General features: G+C 54.4%; 1 protein-coding gene across 1 annotated transcript; it reads right to left on the reverse strand.

Moving 5' to 3' along the window:
- On the reverse strand, positions 1-27,464 carry RTEL1 (regulator of telomere elongation helicase 1; the record flags this gene model as incomplete). Its single annotated transcript, XM_080716463.1, has 33 exons — positions 1-164; positions 275-430; positions 497-736; positions 959-1,075; positions 1,600-1,740; positions 1,923-2,121; positions 3,042-3,137; positions 3,740-3,900; positions 3,985-4,132; positions 4,233-4,356; positions 4,611-4,726; positions 4,807-4,953; positions 5,339-5,416; positions 5,733-5,810; positions 5,908-5,993; positions 6,091-6,131; positions 6,225-6,338; positions 6,446-6,578; positions 7,433-7,514; positions 7,621-7,695; positions 8,551-8,606; positions 10,564-10,661; positions 11,683-11,761; positions 11,826-11,864; positions 14,043-14,196; positions 14,996-15,061; positions 19,148-19,232; positions 20,409-20,484; positions 24,812-24,872; positions 25,063-25,216; positions 25,674-25,767; positions 26,332-26,530; positions 27,363-27,464. The coding sequence occupies 33 exons, from the start codon at positions 27,462-27,464 to the stop codon at positions 1-3; spliced, it is 3,759 nt and encodes a 1,252-aa protein (XP_080572589.1).

Here is a 27,464-nt window from a genome sequence, read left to right on the forward strand (position 1 = left end):
TCACGGGGTGCCCAGCTCAGGCTTCATGTGCCCTTGGGGAGCCCCAGGGGGCTGGCTGGGCTCCATGGGGGTGCCGCTGGCCCCTCCACGCCCTGCTGGCTTCTGTACGAGGAAGGATAAGATCTTGCACTGGGTCTTCTCAGGTCTCTCCGGCTGCAAGGGACCTGCAAACAGCAGCACGTCTGAGGAGTGCCTGGCGCTCCTCTCCTGCCCCTCCCAGGGCTACGGGGCCAGGGTGACAGGCCAGGGTTAGGGGGTGCCTGGCAGGCCTCACCTGGTTGGGGAGCACCATGGACAAGCTCAGGTGGCACAGTGGGGGTCTCCTCCCGAGGACCCAGCAGCTTTGTGCCCGTGGTAGGCAGGCCCATTAGGTCTGCACAGGTCTGCCTGAACCGCTGCTTGTGGTGGGGACGCACAAATATGCCGAACCCTGTGGGGAGCTTCGCTCAAGCCCAGTCCTTGCCCACCCCACCAACCCAGCCCCACCCCACCCTACCCAGGGGCCACTTGCTCTGTAGCAGGGGGAAGTCCTCAGGCCTTGCAGTGGTCAGCGCGGCTAGCACGGCCAACACCTTGTCAAGGTTGTCATCCTGTTTGTACGCCCTCAGTGCTGCCAGGAGCTGGCTGCAGCCTGCAGAGCCCAAGGCTGCATGGGCAGCCTCCAGGTAGGCATTCACGGCAGGCTGACTCTGCTGCTCCACTCTGGACCCCGCCTGAGGACAGCTGCTGGAGACTCCTGGTAGAGGAGCATGGTTCAGAGTTTCCACCTCCACCTCCCTCCCCCGGGAACCCCTAGAGAGCCCTCCAGGCCCCTCAGGACAAATGGGGTGGGATGCAGAATGGAGAGCTGCACAGCAGGAGACCCCCATGGTGGCCTACAGCTCTGCTTCCAGGTCCCTCAAGCAAAATGAACCTCTCTAAGAACTGGGCCCCAACTGGCGTCTGCAGGAGGCAGTACCTGCCAGGGGTGGCCCGGTGGACAGGTGGGGCCTGCCATGGTTGAGGTGCTCTCCGGGGTCCAGCTGCTTGGCCACACCCTCCGATAGACTCAGTTTGGGCTCCAGCTCTCTCCTTCCTGAAGAAACATGCTCCTGAGATCCCCAGGGAAGGAGGCACCCTGGCCAGAGGAAGACCAGGCCTCACAACCCTCAGACCAGGGGCATAGCGCATCACCTGGAGCTGTCTGTACCCCTAGGAGGGGCCAGGGCAGCAGGTGGGAACAGCTGAGGCCTGCTCAGGGCCACAGGTGTCAGCACTAAGCTCAGGAGGGGTAGGGGCTTCCCAGTCAGCCATGGAGCAAGCCCAGGAGCAGGCAGAGGGCACCTGGAGGGGGCCCAGCTCAACTTAGCTTGGTCAAGAGCAGGAAGGAGGGCAGAAGGCACTTCACAACCAGGACTCGGCAGTGGGCACAGCTCCCCAGGTAGTACAGGTCTGCTCTAGAGGCCTGGTCCCAGTGCTATGCACATGGTGTAGGGCTTGCCCCCAAGCAGAAATAGGAAGCCTGGGCCAAGGGCCCAGGATGCCCACACCAACCACCCAGGATCCCAGGTACTACCACCCTCTGGGTTTGAGGCTGAGAGTCCAACCCAGACCACTCACCGCTGTGGTCCTGGGCTGGCTGCACTCGCTGCCCTCGGGAAAGGCTCTGCTCTGGCCAACAGGCATAGCCTTGGCCCGTGAGTTGGAAGCAGAGGTCCTCAAACTGCTGTTTGTGGTGCGGCCGCACAAACTGGTAGAAACCTGTTGGGGATGGGGTGTGAGCTCGTGTACTTTGGCCACTCAGCTGGGGCCCTGGGGACCATGGGCTGTCTACCAGGCCCCTGTCTACCAGGCCCCTTCTCCAGAGAGCACGGACAAATTTGGGCCCAGTGGCCCCAGCCCACAGTGATGGCAGCCCAGGGCAGGTCTCTGCAGGTAAGCACCTTGGAGCAGGGTATGCTTCTTGGGGTCCTCGGCGAAGAGGCAGCGGAGGGAGGCTGCCAGGGCTTCGAAGTTATCAGAGCCCTTGTAGTCCTGCAGGGCCTGGGTGAAGGTGCCAAAGCTGGCTTGACTCAGTGCCTGCTTCAAGGCCACCATGAACAGCTTGGCTCTGTCAGCTGGTGTACCCGCCACGAGCTCCTCCTGCTGGACACACAACCAGGGCCACCATCAGGGCCACCCATCCCTCCTGCCCGTGTCCACACGGCACTGGGGGCTGCCACGGCAGAGGGCGGCTTCCTGGGCAGAGCAGGAGTGCAGAGAAGGCAGGCAGGAGAGACGCCGCTCCCTCCAGGGCAGGCACAGCTGTAGCTGAGCTCGTGGCAGCTCAGGGGAGGGCGCTTCTCCACAGGTTGTGTCCCACTTTTTCTCTCAGCCCCTTTTTTTGTGTGTGCTACCAGGGATTGAACCCAGAGGCATTCTACCTGAGCTACACTCCGAGCCCTATTTTATTCTTCATTTTCAAACAGGGTTTCACTTAAGTTATCCAGGCTGGCATCAAGGTTATGGTTCTCCTGCCTCAGTTTCCCAAGCTGCTGAGATCCCAGGAGTATCGACCACACCCAGCTTGCCACTGCTGCACACCACAAAGGTCCAGGGAAGCCACAGCAGGGCTGGTCCAGGCAGCCCCACCACCATGCCCGGGCCTCCCTGGACACCGCCCAGTCCTTCTCAGAAGCTGAGGGACAGGGGCCTGCTGCCCCACGGTGTAACTTGACAACTGCATTCATCTGGGACTTGGAACCCGCTGCACCTCCTTCTGTGGGCAGGTCAGCGTCCACACTCAGGAAAAGCCAAAGCCCAGCTGCACTAACCATCCTAACTGTGGAATTACAGCTAGCTGCAGGCCCCAAAGTAAACGTGACCAAGGGCTGGGCCAAATCCTGACTGGAAGGAAGAAGGGCTATTATACCACCTGGGGAAGGAACCAGACTTGCCCAGGAAGTCTGCTTCCTGGGCCTACACTGGCCCATCCCCTTGCTTGGTTGGGGCCATGGGCACAGGAGCCAGAGCCCCAGACATATCTCTAAGCAGCCAGCATGGCTGCAGGATGGCTCACATACCGGGTGGCTGACCAGCTTGACCTTCTTCTTTCCTCCTCTCCGCTCATCAGCCCCTCTCTTCTTAGACTGGTGGGACAGACTGGAGCAACCGAGGGCCTGAGGGGGACACAGCCGGGGCCCCAACTCAAACCCCAAGGCCTGAAGCACGTGTGACACCCTCCAGGAGCTCCAAGGGTGGCCTGAACCGAGGACCGCAGGGCATGTTTGGCCAAACCCTGGTGGCGGTACCAACTCAGCCCTTTCTGGCCCTGGCGGCTTGTGGGCAGCAGAGTGTGAGAGTGGAGCCCAGGAGGCAGCTCTGTGGCAGCTGAGGACTGTCGGCACCTGGGCTCACTCCAGGACGGATGGCAGGCATAGGAGCAGGAAGCCGGCAACTCCCAGCAGGAAGGAGGGAGCAGGGAGGAAGCCCAGAGCAGGCCAGGCCTGGAGAAAGGTCAGCTCTGGGTGCAGCTGGCAACAGAAGTCCCAGCCAAGAGCACTGTCAGGCCAACCACCAGGCAACCACAGCTTGGAGGGAGGCAGCATATTAGGGCCAGGGTGTACCCTTGCCTGGGAGCCAGGAAGGGAAGGGGATTTGCAGGGGTATGTGAACAGATCTCCAAGGCCAAACAGGCAGGCCCTGGACAGGCCTCGGGACCCTGACAGCCCGCACTCCCCACCCGGCAAGCCTTGTCTCCTGGCACCACCCCTGCCCGCACCTCCTTCTCCCCAGGGCAGGTCTCGTCCACTGGCGCCTGGGCCCTCTGCTCACTGTGCTCCAGAGCGGCCAGCAGCCCTGTGGGCTTCCGCTGGGAAGGGATGGGCTCCTGCTCGTACTCCACACACACGCTGCCTTCAGCGTTCTCAGCAGCTGGCGCTCCTGAGGAACATGGTGTGCACACAGCTCACCAGAGCCAGGCAGCCCAAGGCCATTTCTCTGTGGCTCCGACCCAGCGTCACGAACCTGTGAGCCTCGGCCTCAGGCTGGGCACGTGCACGTCTAGACTGGTGGCCTTCCTGGTGAACAGGGTGCTGGGCATGCTGGCCACCCTGACAGCAGCCTCCCCTTCACCCATACTTGGGGCTGCAGCCTGGGGAACTGGCACTGGCATCTGCAGACCACAGGGCAGGCGTGGCCCACTTCTGTGACTCCCCAGGGAAGGGCCCCTCCGCTCCAGGGTAGGGTACCAGACATGGCCATTAGACACTCACAGTTTTCTGAGCTACGCGAAAGAACTGGGCCACATCTCGGATGACGTGGCCAAAGTTGTCATACACCTTGAGGTAGGGACGAACCCAGGAGGGCAGCTGGGCTTTGGCATCAGCATAGGCAAACCTGGAGATGGTGCAGTTGTCAGCCTGAATCCTGTGCCCCCGGGCTGAGGGGGTGCCCCTGCCGAGAGCCCGCTTCACAGGGCTCAGGTGCCAAGGCGATGGCCTGGCTGGCGTGTGCTGGCAGGAGCTACCAGGCTCACACACCCTGCAGGCCTAGAGGCTGTTGGTTGCCTCGTGGAGAGAAGGGCCCAGAGTCCAGAGAGAGCCTCAGACTGCGGGAGCATGTGGGGGTGGACAGGTGGAGCCCGCCTGCACCTGTGATCACATAGGAAGATGGCCCCATAGTCGTGGCGGTGCCGGATGACCCGCCCAATGGCCTGGTTCACAGCCCTGGACGCCTGCTGTCGGTACCACTCCTGCCCAGAGAGGAACTGCAGGGGAAAGGGGGCCTGGTCAGGGGCCTCAGTCCCCAGAGCGCCTTGCCCCCAGCCCTGGACTTGTGGTGTCTTACCTGGCCTCCAGCCCCGCTCCGGCCCTTCATCTCATCCAGAAACTGCATCTTGAGGACAACCCGGGGGTCCATGCGCGGTGGGTACGGAAGGCCCGTGACAATGACACCACGGCCATTCATATCTGAGAAGTCCAGCCCCTCGCTGGCCTAGGGCACAGGCCAGGAGCTGTTGGGGGCCATGGCACACTCTCCCCTGGCTAGCCTCACCTGCACCTCCTCCCTAGGGTCGACCCAGGCCCCAGCCCTTACAGCCACTCCCCTCAGGTATGATGGAGTGGGACAGAGCACCATGCTCAGGCCCCCACAGGCACATTGCTTGAAGACCCATGACCCACTGCCCCACTCTTGGAACCTCCTGTGCTCAGCCTGCCCTGGCTCATGAACAGGCCCAGTGCCAGCAAGGCCCATAGCACTGCTCTCTCCTGACGTTTGCTGGACATGGGCTAAAGGCAGCGGGTTGTGCCTACCCCACCACAAGCACCCACAGGGCAAGCAACCAGGCAGGGGAAAAGATGGCACCAAGAAGCCTCACCTTGCCCCGGCACACTGCCAGGAAGGTGGCCCCACCAGACCCAGGGGTGGCGACCTGCTTGTAGTAAGCATCGATGACCTGGAAGGAGAGGCTGGTCAGGACTCAAGCCTGCCCCTGCAGTGGGTCCTGGATGTACCTTCAAGCTACAAGTCCCCAGGCAGCCCCAGCCGCCACCCAGCCTTCGTGTTTCCCAGGAACCTGAGGAGCCTGGGCCAGTTGGTTGACTACCACGCCACTGGCCCAGACAGTGCCGGCAGCTTTCTAGCTGACATGCCAGGCACAGGAAGGAAGCACAGGCCCCGAAGAGGTGGCTGGCAGCCAGCCAGAGCCCATGGGCAGGTGTGGCTGCCAGGAAAGGTCGAGGAAGGCCGCGGGCTCAGAGCCCAGCACAGACCTCGGAGAAGCCACCTTTGCTCCTGGGCTCCACAAACAGAGGCTTCAGCACCTCCATCTTTCTGGCCAAGTCCCGGGCCTGTGGAAGGAGGAGGCAGGATGTGGTGGGCCAGCCACACCACCCACCAGACTTGAGGGCCCCTCCCTACCAAGGGGGACACCCAAAGGGGCCACACCTTCCAGAACTCCAGGCTTTTCTCCATGACAGGGTAGGAAGGGAAGAAGACCAGCAGCCCATGGGGTACCACACGGGCGATGTTGCCTGGAAGCAGTGGCCAGTCAGGAAAGGGAGTGGGAACTGGGTGTCCCAACACCATGGCACGGGCTAAGGGCTCCCCGAGGGGAAGAGCAGCACTTACCCAGCGCCTTTCCTAGGGAGGACAAGCAGGCCTCTGAAAACCTGCACAGAGCCAGGGAGCCACTGCTAAAAGGGCCCCGGGCCGGGCCACCACCTGCCCGTTTCCCTGTGAGGCCCAGAGACTAGGACCCTTACCGCTTATCAAACGCAGAGCTCAGCTGGGCTCCATCGGGGCCTTTGGAGATAACCCCCACCCACAGCTGGTGCTTATCGATGACATGTGGGTTCTCCAGGCAGACTGGAAAGGGGCTGGAGCATGGCCAGACAGAGTGACAGTGAGTGGTCTCAGAGGTCTGGGACCCCCGACGCCCCCAGGACCCCCAGCACTTCAGCCTCTGGCCTGGGGTGGCCCGTACATCTGCATCTCCAGGGTGAAGGAGGTCAGGGGGGCCAGCGTGCCGCTGGTGAGGATGAGGGAGCGGATGCCCTGGCGGGCCAGCTCGCGCATGCTGTGGCCGGGACTGAAGCACCAGTAGCTCAGCACCTTCCCTGCGGGGAAAGTGTGGGGATGGGACCAGAGGCCCGGCCATCTGTCAACCTCCCACCCACTCTGCACCCAGTGAGCCAGAGGCCTGCTCTGGCCTGAGCTGGCCCGCAAGCTGGGCCCATGGCTCAGGGGTCCAGCAAGAGGCAGGCCCAGTGAACGCCGAGGGAAGCCAGAGGTCAGCCAACCCCAACCCCAATCTCTTGCAGAAACCACACGGGAATGAAGCAGTCCCAGCTCCTGTCATTCCAAGTACCATTGCGAAGGCAAGGGGGCAGGGTCCAGACGCTGGTCACATGGGCAACAAAAAAGGTCACCAGCTCAGAGGAAGCCTGCGTGTGGTCCTCGTGCTAATCCAACAGGCCATGGCACCCTGCCACCCTTCACTCCCAGCATTCTGGAAGCTCCAGAAACTAAAACAGCACCAGTACAACTGAAGAGACTCTCAAGGTGAGGCCAGTGCCAGCTTGGAGGAGGGCAAACTCTGTCAAGGAAGAGGCAAAGCCGCTCTCCAGGGCTCACGCAGCCTTCCCGTCCTGGGATGGAATCTGCCTGCCTGGGGCAATCTGAGCTGCCACACACAACTATCCACTTCTATGAGCTGACTTCCTACAAAAGCCCGACCCAGGGAGCGCTACTTGAGAAGCCCCGACTCTGGAGGAGCCACATTCTACCTGGGGGGACACTGCACCCAGTGCAGCGTGTCAAGCAGGGTGAGAAGCCCACTGAGCCCCGCTCCGTTGCTGCCCACTGCCCACAGGGTGACACTGGGCAGGCTCTGAGGTCTCCTGGCCCAGGCAGGCGGTGCAGGTGTGTGCGGAGGGTGAGCAGGGAGTGTGTCGTTCCCCCAGGCCGGTACCTTGCTTTCTGGATGCAGGTGCATTCCAGGCATCTGACCGCTGAGCTGCCCTGCGGGGCCCGGCATCAGGGTGTATGTGCACCTGGAGAAGTGAGTGTGTACAGGTGTCCTGGGGCCCTGTCCAAGCCCCAAAGGCAGCTCCCACCCACAGTTCTGTGCAACACCCCCATCCTGGAGGCAGCTCCTACCTTATAGGGCTGTGAGGCCCCAGGTGCCACCACGGGGCCAGAGCCACCCTCAGAGGGATCCGCGCTGAACACAATCTGAAAGGCAAACGAGCAGCGCACAGGGGTCAGGAGCCTGGGACCAGCGCACAAGGCCCTTGTGTGGGTAACAGGGCACCAAGGCCTCGTGGCCAGCAGTGGGACCCCTAAGCCTGCCTCGTCCTCCCGAGTCACACCTCTGGTGCATCATGGGCAGGAGCACCAGGAGCCAGCCTCACTACAGGGCTTCCTGGGCCTTGGTCTTTCCACGACCAACAGGCCCATTCAGGTCCTGGGTCTGCTTCTGAAAACCTGCAAAGCTCAGCGAGGCCGATGGCACCCAAAATGCTCGGCCCAAGCCTGAGCAGGCCTCGGCTGTCCACGGCCTGAGGTCAGCCAAGCGCCACACAGGCAAGGGGAGGGGAGGGCTGAATAGCTCCTGTGGGGCTAGAGGACACCAGTGAGGCAGGAGGGCCGCGTGTCTCTCAGGGAATCCACTGTCACGCCCTCGGCCAGGGGTTCCTCAGCCTCTGTCAGGGCTCCACGGTTGCATCTTGTTCTCTGTGCCAGGGCTCTGAGCATACCACCCTACCCGGTCCTTTGTCTTTCCCCTGAGAAGCTGTTCAGGAAGTCACTTATCTCCAGAGTTCCACTGATGTGAGCCTATCTGTAATCAGAGGCCCTGCACAACCCAATGGGTCACCGGTGTGTCTGGCCACTGAGCAGCCAAGCATAGCCAGACCCACCCTCCACCACCTCCCTAGAGATGGCAGCGTGCTGAGGTGGGGAGGAAATGAGCTGAAGAGTTTGCTGATCAGAACATGTGATGTGGGGTCCCTTTCCGAGTCCCTGGCTCATGTGCCCCAACAGCCACTAAGAAACAAGGCGCCCTCAGAGTCGAAAGCAAGCGTCTACCTGGATGATGTCTGCAAGCTTCTGCAACCCAGCCGTGTTGATGAACACTCCAGTACCTGTGGGCAGCAGGGAGCCAACATCCACACCATAGCAGGGGGCCCACAGCCCCACAACCAGCCTCCAGAGTGACCCCTGGCCCAGTGTCAGGTGAGGTGCACGAAGGGAGGGCAGATGGCCTGCTCTTCCCAGAGGGTCAGGGAGAAGCCACAGTGGGGCAGTCTCCAGGAGTCTGTGGCCAAGGGCCCCAGCACCAGTCTCAGCAGAATCTGTGGGGTCAGCATCCCAAACCTCCCCAGCCCTGCTCAGCTGAAGTATGTTCCACAGAGCAGGCCAAGGAGTCACTGCCCCCAGGAAGCCCTCTGGACCTTAGCAGAGATGGGGAGAAGCCAGCAAGCGCGACAATCCACTGAACCCAGCAAGGCCTCGTGCAGTCTTTCCTTAAAAGGGGACTAAATGGGACGTGCTACTGTAAAAAACCATTAATGGCAAAGCTGGAACATGTTCTACAAGAAAGCACAATGGGCTGACACAGTGGCATGGACCTATACTTTGCTACTTGGAAGGCTGAGGCAGGAAGATGACAAGTTGGAGGTTAGTCTGGGCAACCCAGTGAGACCATTTTAAAAGGGGGATAAAAGCCAGGTGTGGTGGTCCACACTAGTAATCCCTGCGCTTGGGAGGCAGAGACAGGAGGATCACACAGGTTCGAAGCCAGCCGCGCTGGCTTAAGAGACCCTGTTTCCAAATAAGAAAGTATAAAAATAGGTCTGGGAGGTAGAAGGGTTTCCAGGAACCACAGTACCACCAAAAAAAAAAAAAAAAAAAAGGGGAAATAAAAGTTGGTGCACACTTGGAAGGCTGAGACAGGAGGATCCGGGTTCAAGGCCAGCCTCAGCTACATATTGAGGCCCTTCACAACTCAGTGAGACCCTGTTTCAAAATAAAGAATAAAAAAGTAGGGCTGGGGGTGTAGCTTGGAGGTAGAGTGCCCCAGAGTTCCATCAACAGTACCGCAAAGAAAAAAGTGGAGGGGTAAAAAGGGCAGCTGGCAAGTAGCATAGCCTGTACTTCCTAGTACTTGAGAAGCTGAGCAGGAGAATCATAGGTTCAAGGCCACTGCACAATAACTTAGTAAGACTCTGTTTGGGAAAAAAAAAAAAAAAAAGCCAGGCCTTGTGTTGTGGTGTATGCCTGTAATGCCAGTACTTGGGAGTCTGAGACAGGAGGACCCCAGGTTCAAGGCCAGCCTTAGCAATTTAGCAAGGTCCTCAGCAATTTAGCGAGACCCTATTTCAAAATAAAAAATAAAGCTAGGCCGGGCATGGTGGCGCATGTTTATAATCCCAGTACTTGGGAGGCTAAGACAGGAGAATTACAGGTTTGTGGCCAGCCTCAGCTACTTAGTGAAGCCCTCCACAACTTAGTGAAACCATTTCCAAATAAAGAATAAAAATTAGGGCTGGGTGTATAGGTTGGAGGTAGAATGCTCCTGGGTTCCATCACTAGTACTGCAAAATAAGTAAGTAAATAAGAATAAATAAATAAATAAGCAAACAAGCCAGCCAGGTGTGGTGATGCCTGCCTGTATTCCCAATCCCAGTACTTGGGAAGCTAACAAAAGAATATTGCAAGTTCAAGACCAACCTCAGCAACTTAGTGAGAACCTATTTCAAAATTAAAAATAAAAAGGGCTGGGGTACAGCTCAGAGGTAGACTGCCACTTCATTCAATGCCCAGTACCACAACAGATAGATATATAAGTAGAGCCAGGATGTAGCCCAGTGGTAGAGCACTTCCTTAGTATGTACAATCCTCAGTACTACAAAAAATAAAACTTAAAAGCACAACAGTTGGTCAAATGGCGCTCGTGCCTCAACATCTAACCAGAAAGGGCAGGCCCTACAAGCTGCCAAGAGATGGTAGCGTGTCGCCACACAAGCATGCCGACGGCATCCTCCACTGGGCACCCCTGCCCTGCTCCTGTCTGCGTCCATGCGGCGGGCCAAGACTCACGTCCCGCCAGGTGCTGGATGATCTGGTCCAGTGAGTCCAGGATGCAGCCCTTGGTCTGGAATGTTATCTGGGCTTCTGCAAACAGCTCGAAGATATAGCTGCCAAAGATTGAAGAAAAAAAAACCTGAGCCTGGCAGGGGACCAAGCTTTGGCTTTGGGAACCTAAGATGAGTGGCTTTTTAAGTTTCCTTCACTCAGAAACAAACACTGAAGCTTCCAGGGGAGCCCCAAACTGGAATTGAGAGTCCTCTGCCTCTCAGGTAGGAAAAGAACAAGCCCTGACACAAAAGCCATGTTCTAAGGGAAAGACCAGGCACCCGGGCGAGGGGCCACTATGGGTAGTGCGGGGCTTGGGAGGAAATCCTAGGAGCCTTTCTGGAAGTAGTGGCGCTGGGTTGGGTCCCCAAGAGAGCTGGGAAGATCTGGGAAGTGCAGGCACAGGGAAGCTGCAGAAGTGGAGCCTGTGGTTGGAAGCTCGGGGACATGCAGATAGGCCTTGGAGCTGGGCTGGCGGCTTGAATGTGCAGCCAAGGGTCTTGGGACCCCTAAGGGTTAGAGCATAGAGAAAAAGACTAGCTCAGGGCCAAGCAGGGCCTGGGCCACAGGACACACTTTGCCCTTGACAAGCCCAGGCCTGGTCCTAGCATGGCTACTGGCCGTGTCTCAAGGAGAGCTACTCACAGCCAAGCCACAATCCCTCATCTGCCTTCAGGACACAGAGCAAATCCTGCTGCTCAGGCTCCTGAGAAAACTACAGGTTTGTGGGGCATTAAGAACATTCTGGGGTCCCTGGCATCCTAAACAGCTGGGGTAACCACACTGATCTCCTAACAAGAAGGTCTCATTCTAACAGGCACCTGTGCTGCCAACAAGTGGCCAGGCAAGAGTTGGAGGAAAGGGCTGGAGGAGACACTGTGACAGTGTGTTCTGTAACTGCCAACAATACTAGCCACCCAAAAAGGTGGCAATCCTCCCAGGTCCTGAAAATGCACGACAGACTCCACTGGTATGGGAAGCCAGGCCTGGCAGTCACGCCCGCAGGACACTCTCAGGACAGCCTGTGCACGTAAGTCCATCTCCCTCCAGGAGGACCTAGCCAAGAGGGCAGCCCGCCCTCACCTTCCCGGCTTTGTGACACTGCTATCATCTCCAGGCAGCTGGACGGCATCGATGGCCTCCTCCAGACGAAGCAGGATCACTGTGGGTTAGGGAATGTCAGGTGGGCCCGCCAGCCACCAGGCCCCCCGAGGAGAGGCACTTACTCTTCAGCTTTGCGATGCCCTCCAGATCCATGTTCAGCCCTGGTGACACAAAGCAGAACATGCTCAATTCTGTGCCACTTTGTGTGTGTGTGTGTGTGTGTGTGTGTGTGTACTGGGGATGGAACCCAGAAGCATTCTACCTCTGAGCTACACCCCAAGCCCTATTTTTTATTCTCTATTTTGAAACAGGGTCTCACTGAGTTGCAAAGAGCCTCACTATGTAGTAGCTGAGGCTGTCCGAATCCTCCTGTCTCGCCTCCCAAATGCTGGGATTACAAGCATACGCCATCACACCCGGCTTTGTGTGTGTGTGTGTGTAACCCAGGGGCATTCTATCTTTGAGCTACACTCCCAGCCCTATTTTTTTTTTTTTTTTTTGGTGGTACTGGGGGTGGAACCCAAAGGCTTTCTACCTCCAGGCTATACTCCAAGACCTATTTTGTGCTTTATTTGGAAACAGGGTCTCACTAAGTTGCTGAGAGCCTCATTAAATAGCTGAGGCTGGCTTTGAACCTGTGTGATCCTCCTGTCTCAGCTTCCCAAGTGCGGGGATTACAAGCGTGCGCCACCATGCCAGGCTTATTCTTTATTTTGAAACAGGGTCTCACGCAGTTGCAAAGAGCCTCACTAAGTAGCTGAGGCTGTCTGCAAACCACGATCCTCCGGTCTTAGCCTCCCAAATGCTGGGATTACAAGCGTGTACCACCACGCCCAGCTAATTCTGTACCACTTGAACTGCACCAACCACGTCCTCAAGAACTTGGATTCCTAGCAAAGGAATGGCTTGGTGGTAGTGTCCCTGGGTTCAATCCCCAGTACCACAAAAAAGAAAAAGGAAAAACTTTGATAAAGTAGAAAAAGAAAATTTAGGCTATGGCCCTTATCTGTGATTTTGCTTTCTGTAGTTTCATTTACCCAAAGTCAAATACAGCCCAAAAAATATTAAACAAAAAATTCTAGAAATAATCTACTCATAAGTTTTTTTTTGTTTTTGTCTTTTTTTTTTTCTTTTTGGAACCTAGGGGCTTCCTACCTCCGGGCTACACCCAGTCCTATTTTATAATTTCTTTGGAAACAGGGTCTCACTAAGTTGCTGAGAGCCTCACTCAATAGCTGAGGCTGGCTTTGAACCTGTGCGATCCTCCTTTCTCAGCCTCCCAAGTGCTGGGATTACAAGCATGTGCCACCATGCCCAGCTTACTCATAAGTTTTATTTATTTATTTTTTTGGTTTCTTTGGTGGTACTGGGGGTGGAACCCAGAGGCTTTCTACCTCCAGACTATACTCCCAGACCCATTTTTATATTTTATTTGGAAACAGGGTCTCACTGAGTTGCTGAGAGCCTCACTAAGTAGCTGAGCCTGGCTTTGATCCTGTGCGATCCTCCTTTCTCAGCCTCCCAAGTGCGGGGATTACAAGTATGTGCCACCACGCCCGGCTTACTCTTAAGTTTTAAATTTCAGATGAGTATAGTGGCACACACCAGTAATCCCAGTACTTGTGAGGCTGAGACAGAAGGATCCCAGGTTTGCAGCCATTCTCAGCAACTTAGCACGACTCTGTTTCAAAATAGAAGAATAAAACAGGGCTGGAGGGGCTGGCAGTGTAGCTCAGAAGTAGAATGCCCCTGGTTCCATCCTCAGTATCACAAAAATAGTAACACTAAGTTAAGTTCCAACCATCCTGCTGCGCTCAGTTGGGGTGAGTCGTCCCCTGTCCATACTGTGCACACTACCTGCCCCACAACTGTTCAGTTGACTTCTCTGTTTTCAGATGATATTCTCAGCATCACAGTGCTGTGTTCTAGTCACCCTTATTTTACTTAATAATGAACCAATGTGCAGTGCATGGTGGTACACGCTTGCAATCCCAGTACTTGGGAGGCTGAGACAGGAGGACTGAAATTTGCAGCAAGCCTCAGCTACTTAGTGAGGCCCTTTAAAACTCAGTGAGACCCCGTTTCAAAATAAAAAATAAAAAAATATGGCTGGGGGTGTAGGTTGGAGGTGGAATGCCCCTGGGTTCCATCCCCCAGGGATACAAAAAAAAAAAAAAAAAAAGAAGAAGAAGCCTCTTAGCACTGCCGCCCTAAATGGATGGGAGGTACAGGAGCGCAGATACAATGTTGTGCAGCGCCAGAACCTCCAACAGCTATGGCCTCCAGGAAGCCAAGTCGGCCTTCCCACTCAGTGTTTTGTTTCTGGGCTGCAAACTCACCTGAGCTGGGGGACTCCGCATTAAACTCCAGGGGGAACGTGCCCTGCTGTGCCACCCTGGTCTGTTCCTCCAACACCTGGTCAATGGCATCGAGTCCTGAAGTCACGTCACGCGGAGTCAGGTCAAAGGAGGCAGACTCCTCACACATCTTCTCCTGAGAGCCGAAGCGCAGCCATGCCATGGAGAGCAGCACAGGATCAGGGTTTCCAGAAAAAGAAGGGGTGCAAGAGGGACCAGAGCTGAGAGCCGACTCCACAGAGCCCGGCCCTGGTCTTGATGGCCAAGTCACAAGCTGGTCTAAAAACAACTCCAAATACCACACAACAATTGAAACTCAAGTAAAAAACGTGTGCTGCCAACATTTTATAACGGAAAACCTGGAACAGCACCTGCCACCTCCCACAGCAACAACAATCTGGAGCCAAGCTGGTGCTGAGGGTGGCTGCAACCATCCCGGGGAACATGAAGCCCAGCTCTTAGGAAGCTCCACTCCAGGCTCCGGGGCAGCCCTCGGCCCAGCTGCCTGACCTGGTCATCGTCCAAGACCACTCCTGGAACATCCAGCCATAAGCAGTGGCCTTGGAAGTGGAGGAGAGGGTGGTGAGGGAGTATGCTGGGGACAGGGCTGAAGGGAGTCTAGAGGGCCCCTGGGAGCCTCCCAAGAGTCAGGCCAAGTGGCCTGAAGGGCATAGGTATTGCAGGAAGGATGGCCGAGCAGAGCAGTGGACAGTGGGGACAGGCTGCCCCACCAGAAGGCCAGAAAGAGAGGGCCCTGTGCCTAAAGGTGTATCCAAGGCCCAGCTGCAGCCTCTGATCAGAGGGTTGGGCAGCAGAAGCACATGGGTCTGCTTGATCCTGGCAGCCAGCGCCACCAGGGCCTGCACGCAGGTCTCCTAAAAGGTAAGGAAGCTGGGAGAAATGGCAGGTGCTCAGCAGAGGCGGCAGGAACTCACCACGTTGTGAGCTTCGTCAAAGATCACGACTGTCCCCTTCAGGTCAATGTTGTGTGCCTTGCGACTCTACAAGAAAGAAGATGGTGGGTGGGCCAAGCGGTACTGTCTGCTGGATGTCGCCTACAGCAGCAGGGAGCAGGAAGCCAAAGCTTCAGCAGATACCAATAATCGTGCGCACAGGCCACACACACTACCAGAGGGAAGAGGAAGGGCCCCGCATCTCAATGGCATGGGTGCGGGGGGAGTATTTTTTTGTGGTTCTGGGTTCATTGAACCCAAGGGAATTTTACCTCAGAGCTACACTCCCAGCCCTATTTTACTTTTATTCTGAAGCAGGGTCTCACTAGGTTGATGAGTCTGACTACTTGCTGAGGTTGTCCTCATATCTGCAAACCTCCTATCTCAGCCTTCCAAGGACTGGGATTACAGGCACATGCCACCATTTCTGACCTCAAGGTTGGTTTTAGATGGCAAATCTAAAAGTTCAGTATCAGCTGGATGCTCACTAAGCATCTGTCCTGGGAAAAAGCTCACACAACACAAAAGACAGGTTCAACAGGACAGTCAAGGAAGCCACTGGAGCCCAGCCACAGCCGCGAGGCAGCCACAGATGACTACACCCAGCAGTTCTCTGCTGGTACGTACCTGGGGAAGAGTTAAAAACGCAGCACCCGAGTTCCACCCATAGCCTGACGGCAGCCATTTAAGGTGGGGTCTAGCACTGGCACTTTTCTTAACCAACATTTGGAGCTTAATTTTCACGCAATAAAATGCCTATTTTACGTGCATAGCCAGGGTGTGTACACTGTGTAACCACCGCCCCCCACGCCTTCTCCACACTGCTACAGAGCTTCAGGCCCACCCCAGGCTCCGCGACCTGCACTCGCCACTGGCGGGCTGGTGCATGGGTTGCTGATGCCTGCTTCTGAGTGCTGGTGGTTGTGAATGAGCTCTGGCGACTGACTTGCCTTTTAACCCCAACCTTGGGTCAAGTCCAGTTTTTTAATCTCATGTGTCCAAGCTCAGAAAGCTGTCTCCCCAGAGTTGCAAAGCCATTCCCTTCAGTCTAGAGCTTTCAGATTCCACCTCTGCACGAATGTTGGTACACGAAGGAAGGCCGACTTGTTCTTTTCAATGAACTGTCAGCTTCTCCTGCACCACATTTCAAAAAAACAAAAACAACTTTCCTCTCCTTGCCGCATTCCTTGGTATGTGTGTCAAACAAGGTGCTCAGGGACCTAGTACTTGGAAGACGAAGACCGAGGATCACAGGTCCAAGCCTGGGGGCTGATTTTTATTTTTACAGTGCTGGGGATCAAATCTGCAGCCTTATGCATATTAGGCAAGTGCTCTCTACCACTGAGCCACATCCCCGGCCCTGCACCCAGCCTGTGCGGCAGCATCAGTGCTGATGCAATTGCTGCCGGTGGGGCTCAGGCCCCAAGTACTCAGCAGCTCTCCAAGTGGTTCCCATGGCAGCCAGGGGTCCAAGCACCAAGTTGTGAGATCGCCCACAACCAAAACAAAGCTCACTGGCTATCCATGCCCTGAATCCAACCACTGGTCTCCACAGGCAAGCGGCCTCCATGGGGCTCAGCATGGCCTCTGCCACGACTGCCCCTGCCAACCTGTGCAGGGATCTGCCCACTTCCTCTCCTGCATCCACTGGGCCTCCTCCCACACACTGCCACTCCGCCCTGCAACAGCAATGGCTCACGCTAACTCTTCTGCTCTCTCCCCCACCAGGATCCGAGCTTCATACAAGTGATACTGGTTTTATTCAGTGCCCAGCCTAGGACAGCACCAGCACGGTTGGTTCTTTGTGAACATCCACCGTGGGAATGAACAAAGTTGAAGATGTCCACACTGCTATGATTAGTGAAAGTACAAGTCTCAGTCTGGCGTGGTGGCGCACGCTCGTAATCCCAGCATTCGGGAGGCTGAGACAGGAGGATCGTGGTTCACGGCCAGCCTCAGCTACTTAGTGAGGTCCTTTGCAACTCAGTGAGACCCTGTTTCAAAAGAAAGAATAAAAGCCGGGCGTGGTGGCACACGCTTGTAATCCCTGTGCTTGGGAGGCTGAGACAGGAGGATTGCACGGGTTCAAAGCCAGCCTCAGCTACTTAGTGAGGCTCTCAGCAACTTAGTGAGACCCTGTTTCAAAATAAAACATAAAATAGGTCTGGGAGTATAGCCCAGAGGTAGAAAGCCTCTGGGTTCCACCCCCAGTACCACCAAAAAAAAAAAAAAAAGAACAAAAATAGGGCTAGGGGTGTATCTTGGAGGTAGAATGTCCCTGGGTTCCATTACCAGTACCGAGAAAAAAAAAGTACAAGTCTCTGAACACAAAAGTGTCCCCACCTATATTAGATAAAAGGAGTGTGACACAAAAATGTACAGATGAACATAGACTAAAAGTACATGAATGAGCTGGGTGTGGTGGCGCACACTTGTAATCTCAGTACATGAGAGGCTGAGACAGGAGGATCGGGTTCCTGGCCAGACTCAGCTACTTAGTGAGGCCACCCACAACTTAGTGAGACCCTGTTTCAAAATAAAGTATAAAGCCGGGCTTGGTGGCACACGCTTTTAATCCCACCATTGGGAGGCTGAGACCAGAGGATCCCAGTCCAAGGAGAACCTCAGATACTTAGGCCCTCTGCAACTTAGTGAGACCCTGTTTCAAAAATATAAAGAGTAAGCCGGGTGTGGTGGCATATGCTTGTAATCCCCGCGCTTGGAAGGCTGAGACAGGAGGATCGCACAGGTTCGAAGCCAGCCTCAGCTACTTAATGAGGCTCTCAGCAACTTAGTGAGACCCTGTTTCCAAATAAAATATAAAATGGGTCTGGGAGTATAACCCGGAGGTAGAAAGCCTCTGGGTTCCACCCCAAGTACCACCAAAAAAAAAAAAAATATATATATATATATATATATATATATAATATAAAAAATAGGGCAGGGGACGTAGCTTGGAGGTCGAATGTCCCTGGGTTCTATCCCAGACCCTCCAAAAAACAAAATAATAAAAATAATAAAGTATAAGCCCGATGTGGTGGTGCATGCTTGTAATCCCCGTGCTTGGGAGGCAGAGACAGGAGGATCGTGCAGGTTCAAAGCCAGCCTTGCTGGCTTAAGAGACCCTGTTTCCAAATAATAGGTCTGGGAGTGTAGCCCAGAGGTAGAAGGGTTTCCAGGAACCCCAGTACCATCAATCAATCAATCAATCAATCAATAATAAAGTATAAAAAATGGGGTTAGGGATGTACCTCAGAGTTAGAATGCCCCTGGGTTCAGTCCACAGCACCACAAAAATAATATATAAAAATAGCCGGGCATGGTGGTGCACACTTGTAATCCCAGCATTTGGGAGGCTGAGACAGGAGGATCGCGGTTCACAGACAGCCTCAGCTACTTAGTGAGGCCCTCCGCAATTTAGTGAGACCCTGTTTCAGAATAAAGAATAAAAAATAGGGCGGGGGCTGTAGCTCTGAGGCAGAATGCCCCTGGGTTCCATCCTCAGTACTGCAAAAAAAAAAAAAGTACACACACACACACGCACACGCACGCGCACACACACGCACACGCATGTATGCGTGTGTGTATATAAAAGTACATGAATCTGGCAGCGCACCTCCTATGGTCAGATTGGAAACAGGCTGAAGTGGTCCCACTGGACCAAGGACAGGCACAGTCCAAGAGCTGCAACCTGGTTCTCCTGTCTCCTTTTTACTGGTACTGGAGGCTGGACCCAGAGGCCTTTTCCCTATGAACCACACCCCAGCCTTATTTCATTTTTTATTTTGAAACAGGGTCTACACTGCTGATGGCCTAAGTTGCTGAGACTGACCTTGAACCTGTGATCCTCCTGTCTCAGCCTCCCAAAGACTGGGATTTTAGGTGTGCAGCACTGTGCCCGGATTCTTCTCGCTCTCGTCAGCCTGCCCACTCCCAGTTGCTCAGAATGACCAACCCATACCCCTGGGCTGTTCACAGCTGTGCCTAGCAGGACCTGAGCCCCTGGTCTGTGATGGAGGGGAGCCTCCTGTGCTGCCCAGAGGGCCTGAGCCAGCGAAGACTCAGACAGTCCCGCCCACACACAGGCATGCCCACTCGGTGTCAGGATTCAGTGGCTACAGACTGCATCCTCACCTTGGCATCCAACAAGTAATTGTACGGCATAAAGATGATGTCAGCCTGCTGCTTCAGGTTCCGAGAAAGGTAGTAAGGACACACTCTGGAAGTGAAGAGACAGAAGCCCACTAAGTGCCCCACAGAGGCCATGCAGAAGGCAGCTGGGACGGAGCCCCGGCTCCCTCTGATGGGTCGGGCCTCACCCCGCCCACAGGCCCTCAGGGAGCTGGTGCCTGAGACAGACAGGGGGCCCTTGTGTGTTTCCGCTCTCTCTCTTTCCTTCCTTCCTCCCCTTCTATGGTAATGGGGACTGAACCCAGAGGCATTCTACCTTGGAACTACACCTCCAGTCTGACTTTTCTTATTTGGAAACAAAACAGAGTCGTGATGAGGTTGTCCTTGAAACCGCCATCCTCCTGTCTCAGCCTCCTACGTACAGGGATTACAGACGTGCACCACCACACCTGGCTCCTTGTGCGTTCTCAACTACAAAACTGTCATCTGCTTTAGAACTCATGAAAACAAAACAAAACAAAATCTACATTGGGTTAGATGATCAGCAGAACCAAAAACAATGCAAAGTTCTAAGAAGAGGTAGCCCTTAGCTGGGCGTGGTGGCACACACTGGTAATCCCAGTACTTAGGAGGCTGAGACAGGAGGATTGCGGGTTCACAGCCAGCTTCAGCCACTTAGTGAGGTCCTGCAGAACTTTGTGAGACTCTGTTTCAAAATAAAGAATAAAAAATAGGCATGGGGTGTATCTTAGAGGTAGAAAGCCCCTGGGTTCAATCCCCAGTACTGGAAAAAAAAAAAAAAAGGCAGACTTTTTCCTCTCAATGTAACAAAGTCTTATTTTTTTTCTTTGCCATGCTGGGAATAGAAACCGGGGCCTCATGCATGACAGGCAGCCAGGCAATCTCTCTACTACTGAGCTACATTCCTTGCCCTCAAAATCTTTCTTATGGTGCCTAAATCCAAAAAGCTATAAAAGAAACAGACACAAGCTGGGGTAGTGGCACACGCTTATAATCCCAGTACTTGGAAGGCAAAGATAGGAGGGCTGAAGGTTCGCGGCCAGCCCCTCAGCAGCTTAGCGAGGCCCTCCACAACGTAGTGTGCGACTGTCCACACTGGTCACCTGAGGGGCGGGGCTAAGGGAGGAGGCAGTGTCCCTCTTTATTTCTCAAAGCTCTGCAGTGTTTTCATGGCAAACTGTCGCTAGCTTCATGGCAAGGAGCACATAGAGCCCGCCCTGCCCCCCCCGCACCCTGGCCTCACTTGTGCTTGCTCCCACTCTTGACCAGGTCCTCGATGTCCAGGATGGGGGCGACCAGCTCCTGCTCCAGGCTTTTCTCTGCAGGTAAGAAGGGTCAGACACACATCCTCAGCGTCCAGACCGCGAGGGACCCCCAGAACGGAAAAGCTCCTAGGCAGCAGACAGTGTGCGGCACCGACCTCCTGTGGACTTGCCAGAGAGAACCCCTGCCTGGTGGGTCAGAGCCCCAGGGGAGGCCACCGGCTGAAGTGGTTCCGAAGGAATCCTGCTCTAGACCCCAGGACTAGTCTGAGGCTGATGCCAACACTTTCCCCAAAAGTCCCAAGGCATTTTTTTCACCCCTGGACACCCCAAAACAGAAGTGGCCACGCCACATGGCCTCTCGAGGCAGGGGAAGAGGACCAGCAGCCTGCCACCACAGCCCACAGAGGGTATCCCCACAAGTGGTGCCACTCCCCAGCTTCCCACCAGTCCAAACAGACCCAGAGTTGCTGCCTGAAGCCAGAGCAGCTGGGACCTCAGGGGCCAAGGCACGGCACGGGCAGGAAGGGCACAGGCAGGGTGGGCTCTGCCAGCAGTGCTCCTCTCCAACAAAAGCTGAGTCGTGGCCTGTCTCCTTCCTTGGAGCAGCAGCTCAGGAATGGGCACCACCTGTGCTGATTGCAAGGCCAGGCAGAAAGCACATTCAGGGATGCTCTGCTACAACACAGGCCTGCTACTGAAGCCAAAGGAACCCTCGGGAAGGTACACACATAGCTCCTGGGCCAGGATCTCCTGGCAGAGACAGAAGAGAGACAGAAGAGAGAGAGGGAGGAAAGAAAGGAGGGAGAAGAAAATAGGAGAGAGCACACACGCACGCATGTGCTACTGGGGATTGAATCCAGGTGTATTCTATCTCTGAGCTACTATTTATTTATTTATTTATTTATTATTTATTTAATTTTGCAGGTCTGGGGATGGAACCCAGGGGCATTCAACCTCCGAGTTACAGCCCCGCCCTATTTTTATTCTTTATTAATTTTATTTTTTTATTTTGGTGGTACTGGGGTTCCTGGAAACCCTTCTATCTCCGGGCTACATTCCCAAACCTATTTTTTATATTTTTATTTGGAAACAGGGTCTCTTAAGCCAGCGAGGCTGGCTTCGAACCAGCACAATCCTCCTGTCTCTGCCTCCCAAGCACAGGGATTACAAGCGTGCGCCACCACACCCAGCTTTTATTTTTATTTTTGAAACAGAGTGTCACTAGGTTGGTGAGAATCAACTTGCTGAGGCTGTCCTCGAACCTGTGATCATTCTGTTTCAGCCTCCCAAGTACTGGCATTACTGGTGTGGGCCACCACACTCGGCTGTGGCAGAGACCCTTCCAACAAGCACCCAGGTCTCAGGGCACCCACATGAATCGATCTGGACCTCCCCTAGCCACTCGCTTTGCTGTGACTGTTTCATGCTGACTCCCAGCAGGCGCCAGACCCCCCTCAGGGGCAGGATTAAGGCCCAGCCCTTAGCTGGAGAGGCCAGAACACACACACACAGCAGAGGTGACCCCTCTCCAGAAGCCCTCAGAGACAGCAGGGCAAGCAGAACAGAAAGAGCTGCATCCCTCAGTAGCACCATGGCAACAGACTGGCCAATCAGCATACACTGCAGCAGTGAGCCGGAGCCATACTTCCTGAGCAGAGTTGGCCGAGGGGGACTGGGAGGGGGAAGCAGAGAAAAACAGAGCAAGAAGGTGACCAGGCCAGGCTGATGACACACACCTATAATCCCTGTACTTGGGAGGGCGAGACAGAAGGATCACAGGTATAAGGCCACTACACGGTAACTTGGTGAGATCCCGTTTCAAAATGAAAAATAAAAAGAACAAGCTGGGTGTGGTGGCACATGCTTGAAACCCCAGCATTTGGGAGGCTGAGACAAGAGGATCCCAGCTGGAGGACAGCTCAGCTACTACTTAGTGAGGCCCATTTCAACTCAGTGAGACCCTGTTTCAAAATAAAGAATAAAAATTTAGGACTGGGGGTGTAGCTCAGAGGTAGAATGCCCCTGGGTTCCATCCCTAGTACTAATAAATAAATATATAATGAATGAATGAATGAATGAATGAGCCAGGTATGGTGGCGGATACCTGTAATCCCAGTACTTGGGAGGCTGAGTCAGGAGGATCACAGGTTCCAGGACAGCCTCAGGAAGTAGACAGACTCTCATCAACCTAGTGAGACCTTGTTTCCAAATAAGAAAAAAAAAAATTGGTGTAGGGTGTAACACTAAGGTAGAACACCTCTGGGTTCCATCCCCAGTACCATAAAAATAAACAAATAAATAAGTAAGTAAGTAAGTAAGTAAGTAAGTAAAATAGAGCTAAAAGTGTGTAGCCCAGAGGCAGAATGCCCCTGGGTTCCATCCCTAGTACTACAAAGAAAAATAAAAGAATAAAATAGGGCTAGGAGTATAGTTCAGAGGCAGAATGCCCCTGGGTTCCATTCTCGGTACCACACACACACACAAAAAAAGTGGGCATGGTTGCACATGCTTGTAATTCTAGTACTTGGGAGGCTGAGATGGATGATTGTAGGCTCCCAGCCAGCCTTAGCAACTTAGTGAGGTCCTCTGCAACTCAGTGATACCCTGTTTCAAAATAAAAAATAAAATAAAACTGTGAGTATAGCTTGGAGGTAGAATGCCCTTGAGTTCAATGCTCAATACCACAAAAGAAAGGTATTCTCTGTGGTGTGTACGTGTATATATGCATATACATGCACATATATAAATATATATTAAACACCAACACCAAAGACCTAATTATTTAATGAGTTAATACTTTATATTTCTAACTTATATTGTTTCCATGCCATTTTCTCATCAATTCAGATGAGAAAGACCCCTGTTTTTGTTTTGGGGTACTAGGGACTGAACCCAGGGACATTCTGCCTCTGAGCTGTATCCTCAGCACTTTTTATTTTTTATTTTGAAACATGTTCTTGCTAGGATACTGAGGGCCTCACTAAGTTGCTGAGGCTGTTCTCAAACCTGTGATCCTCCTGTCTCAGCCACACAGCTACGTGTGACCCCTCAAGCTGCAGAAACTAAGGGTCACACAAGAGGCTTGCCTAACTGCTGTCTCTGGGGACCTGTGACAAGGCCCAGAAGCCCTCAACAGCAAGAGAAGCAGCTATGTGGGTGGGAAGTCAGTGATGTGGAGAAAGGGTGCTGGCGCCAGCCCTGCCTAGGTCCTCGGCCATGGGCACCTGAAGGCACCAGGCCAGCTGCTGTCACTAACCCTGACTCATTCACTCCACCTCTGAATAAGGCCGTCTGTCATCCAGCCTGGGCTGGACTTGAGGACCCAGGAGTCACTCAGGAATGCGCCCTGTCACAGCAAAGGGACACAAGCAAGAGTCAAGGTCAGCAGAAGGGAGATGAGTCCAGTGTGGTGGCACACATCAGTAATCCTAGTATTTGGAAGGATCCCAGGTTCAAGGATGATCTCTGCAAGTAGTGAGGCTCTCATCAACCTAGTGAGACCCTGTTTCAAAATAAAAATAAAGGCCGGGCGTGGTGGTGCACGCTTGTAATCCCCGCACTTGGGAGGCAGAGACAGGAGGATCGCGCAGGTTTGAAGCCAGCCATGCTGGTTTAAGAGACTCTGTTTCAAAAATATAAAAAATAGGTCTGGGAGTGTAGCCCGGAGGTAGAAGGGCTTCCAGGAACCCCAGTACCACCAAAATAAATAAATAAATAAGTAAAAGTAAAAATAAAATAGGGCTGGGGGTGTAGCTCAGAGGTAGAATTTTCCTGGGTTCAGTCCCCAGTGCCACACAAAAAATAAATTAAGTAAAATAGGGCTAGGGTGTAGGTCAAAGGCAGAAGTCCCCTGAGTTTAATCCTCAGTGGCATAAAAAAAAAGGGAGATATACTTAACTTCCCTGCTGCCAGTGGTAACAATGCATGTGAAATGTAGTCAGCCAGAAACCTGCAGGCGACCCGGCTCCCAGGTTCTCATGGGACTGGTCATGGCGGCACCCGGAGACACCAGCTGCCTGGCACACAGCAACATCCCGGGCTCCCAGGGGGAGAGCAGGTGCTCAGCATGCACCGTTAGGCACAGAGCTCTCTGATCAGGAGGTGGTGGGAAACTTCCAAGGCAGGTTCCCAGACGCTGGCCAAGGGCCGCCCCGCTGGTGGACCCTTCAGAGGCCACTGCACGAGAAGTGGCCTGCACATCATACCAACGCAACGGACCCCTCAGGTTGGAAGACATCCAGGCACGTGGACACACTGGTTGTCCCACTGGGTAAAGCAAGCAGGTTGTGATGTCACTGAGCTGAACCTGAGGAGGCTGCACACACCACATCTCAATTCATCTGCACCCAAACCAGCAGCAGCTTCAAGGGGCTGCGCTTACCATCCACGTTGTTGTAGAAATGACAGGAGCGACTCGCCACCTTCTTGCGGCACAAGTGGATCTGTGGAGGAGGAGCAGACGCACAGCTGGAGCTGTGGCTAAAGTCCAAGTCAACCTCGGCAGCTCCCCCGCATCCACCCACACACACCCTTGGGTCTGGCCCAGCCGCAGGGCCAGCATCTGCTGGAGCTCAGGGGGCAGGCAGCACAAGCCTGCAGCACCGTGAGGGGAGGCAGGTCTCAGGAGCCCACCTGCATATGGTTACTCTCCTGCTTCTTCACCTCGGGGTGGATGCACAGCTGCTCTCGGGAGCCCAGAACACATACCCGGGGCCTGGTGGAAGAAAGAATCAAGGAGTCAAGGAAGAGCTGCTCCAAGAACAGATGGCCACACAGTGCAGTCCGACTGTGAGCAGTGAGGAAAAGCAGGAGAGCATATGAGGAACTTGGCAGGCGGAGGGAGCAGAGTGGTTGGAAAGTGGCCCAGGACTGGGATGGGGGGGAGACAGGATGCCAGGCAGGAAAAACTGGACAGAGCAACCGGCCTCCCAAGCTCCCTTCTATAGGGCCCAGGGCAGGATGCCAGCAAAGGGCAGATTCTCCTCCCTGTTCCCTGGGGTCAGTCCTAACCCACCACAGCCTACACAACAGCTCTGCAAGGAGCTGGGATGCCAGTCTAAGTACAGCCATGGCTCAAAGCTGCTTTTTCACAAGTACAGGTACCAGAGCCAGTCAGCCCTTGCTCTCCCACCAGACAGCAGAGTGTCACGATCATGTCTACGACCATGCAGCAGCAATGCACACAGCTGGGCTACGGACCCAGCTCCAACCCAAGCTGAAGCAGCTGTGAACAGCTGACCCACCGGTAGGAGGTGCTCCGAAGCTCGCCGATGACCTGAGTGAGCTGTGAGTGGGTCCTGGAGGCATAGATGATCTTCGGGATGTCTGTGTAGCAAGCTGCCCAGGCACAACGGAAGCACAAAGGGGATGGCTGAAGTGGCTCACTTGGGCATTTAATACAGCGCCAGCTAATTTAGCCCTTGTAGACAGTCATGAACCTGACCCCAAATCCTTACTTAGCAGAAACAGGTTTGTTTTTGTGGGTTTTTTTGGTGGTACTGGAGGTGGAACCCAGAGGCTTTCTACCTCCAGGTTATACTCCCAGACCTATTTCATATTTTATTTGGAAACAGGGTCAAGGTTGCTAAGAGCCTCACTAAGTAGCTGAGGCTGGCTTTGAACCTATGTGATCCTTCTGTCTCAGCCTCCCAAGTACGGGGATTACAAGCGTGCACCACCACGCCCAGCTTAGCAGAAACAGGTTTAAGTGGCTGCCTGTGATGCCCTAATTCAGGGGAAAAGCTCTGACCCTGGTTTAAACCCAAAATGGTAAGAAATGATGTGGAGGCCACAAAAACCTCTTTGTTTAACTCTGCTCAGAAAGAGCAGAAGTCCAAGTGGACTGTCCCTGTCCCCATCCCTTCCCTATCACTGCCACATGAGACCAGGAAGTTGGGTCACCTATGGGGTCTCCATCAGCAGCAGTGATGTTCCCCCAGGAAGACAATGATCGATCAAGGAAAAGCTCCCCTTGCGATCTCTCAGCAATCTTGCGGGCAGAGATGGTATCGCGGAGGTGTTCCCGCCAGGCCAGCGTAGTGCAAAGGAGGCAAAGTGTCTTCCCCGTGCCTGTGGGGCTCTCCAGGATGCCATTCACCTTCTGAATGGGGTCAGGAACAGTAGTTATGGGGAAGCAGGGCAGGAGATGAGGCCATACAGCAGACCCTAAAACAAGCTCTGGCAACCAATGGGTTAGCTCTGCTCAGATGTGCAGCCTGCAGTTAGGTGGGAAAAGCTCCATGAGACATGATTAGTCTATAAGACACTTTCCACTCACCCTAAAAGCCACAGGTTAATCCAGCCCTCATTAGCAAACAATTTGCAGAACATTACCCAAACTCAACCGCATTTTCCAGCCAAATATAAATAGTAAGATGGCTAATTAGGTGCCAAGTCTCAAAATAGGAAACTGCTGTGATTCTGGATCCAGGCGTTTGCCCTGTCCTATCTGAAGGAAATCTGATGTCCTACATTCGAGCTCTCAGATGGGAGGCTGAGTAGGAAACTCAGGGGGTGGGGCTGAGCAGAGTAAGAGGATACCATAGAGACCCAGTAGAAAGAAACCTGCCTCCCCAACCTCCCTGCACCCCTGAGGTTCAAAGCCCTTCCAAAGTAGGGGCCAGCACCGCTGCCCCCCAGCATGGGGAACTAACTTCCTCCAGAGCCTCAAATGGCAGCTTCTTCTCATCTATCAGCCTCAGCTCAAATGCTCTCTCCCACAGAGGCCCCACGGCACTCCCAAACCTGTCGTCATCTAAAATAAGCTTTTGGCTCTCTGGATATCGCCCTCCCACCCCACCTAGAAGCCCTATTCGTAACAGAACGCAGGGCCGGGCCTGCATGGATGAGAGGCAGAAGCACATTAGACCCTGGCTGATGCTCCACCTGGGCAGACCCAACTGGGAAAGAAATTCCTCAGTGTTCAGCTTTACCTTCTGCAGACATTCCAGAACCTTGCTCATGTACTCCTGTTGACATTGGTACGGCTGGAAAGGGAAATCCACTGTCACACCATTCAGGACTATCTTAGGCAT

This window comes from Muscardinus avellanarius (assembly GCF_963383645.1).
Source record: "Muscardinus avellanarius genome assembly, chromosome: 19".
In the NCBI taxonomy this organism is placed as follows: Eukaryota; Metazoa; Chordata; class Mammalia; order Rodentia; family Gliridae; genus Muscardinus; species Muscardinus avellanarius.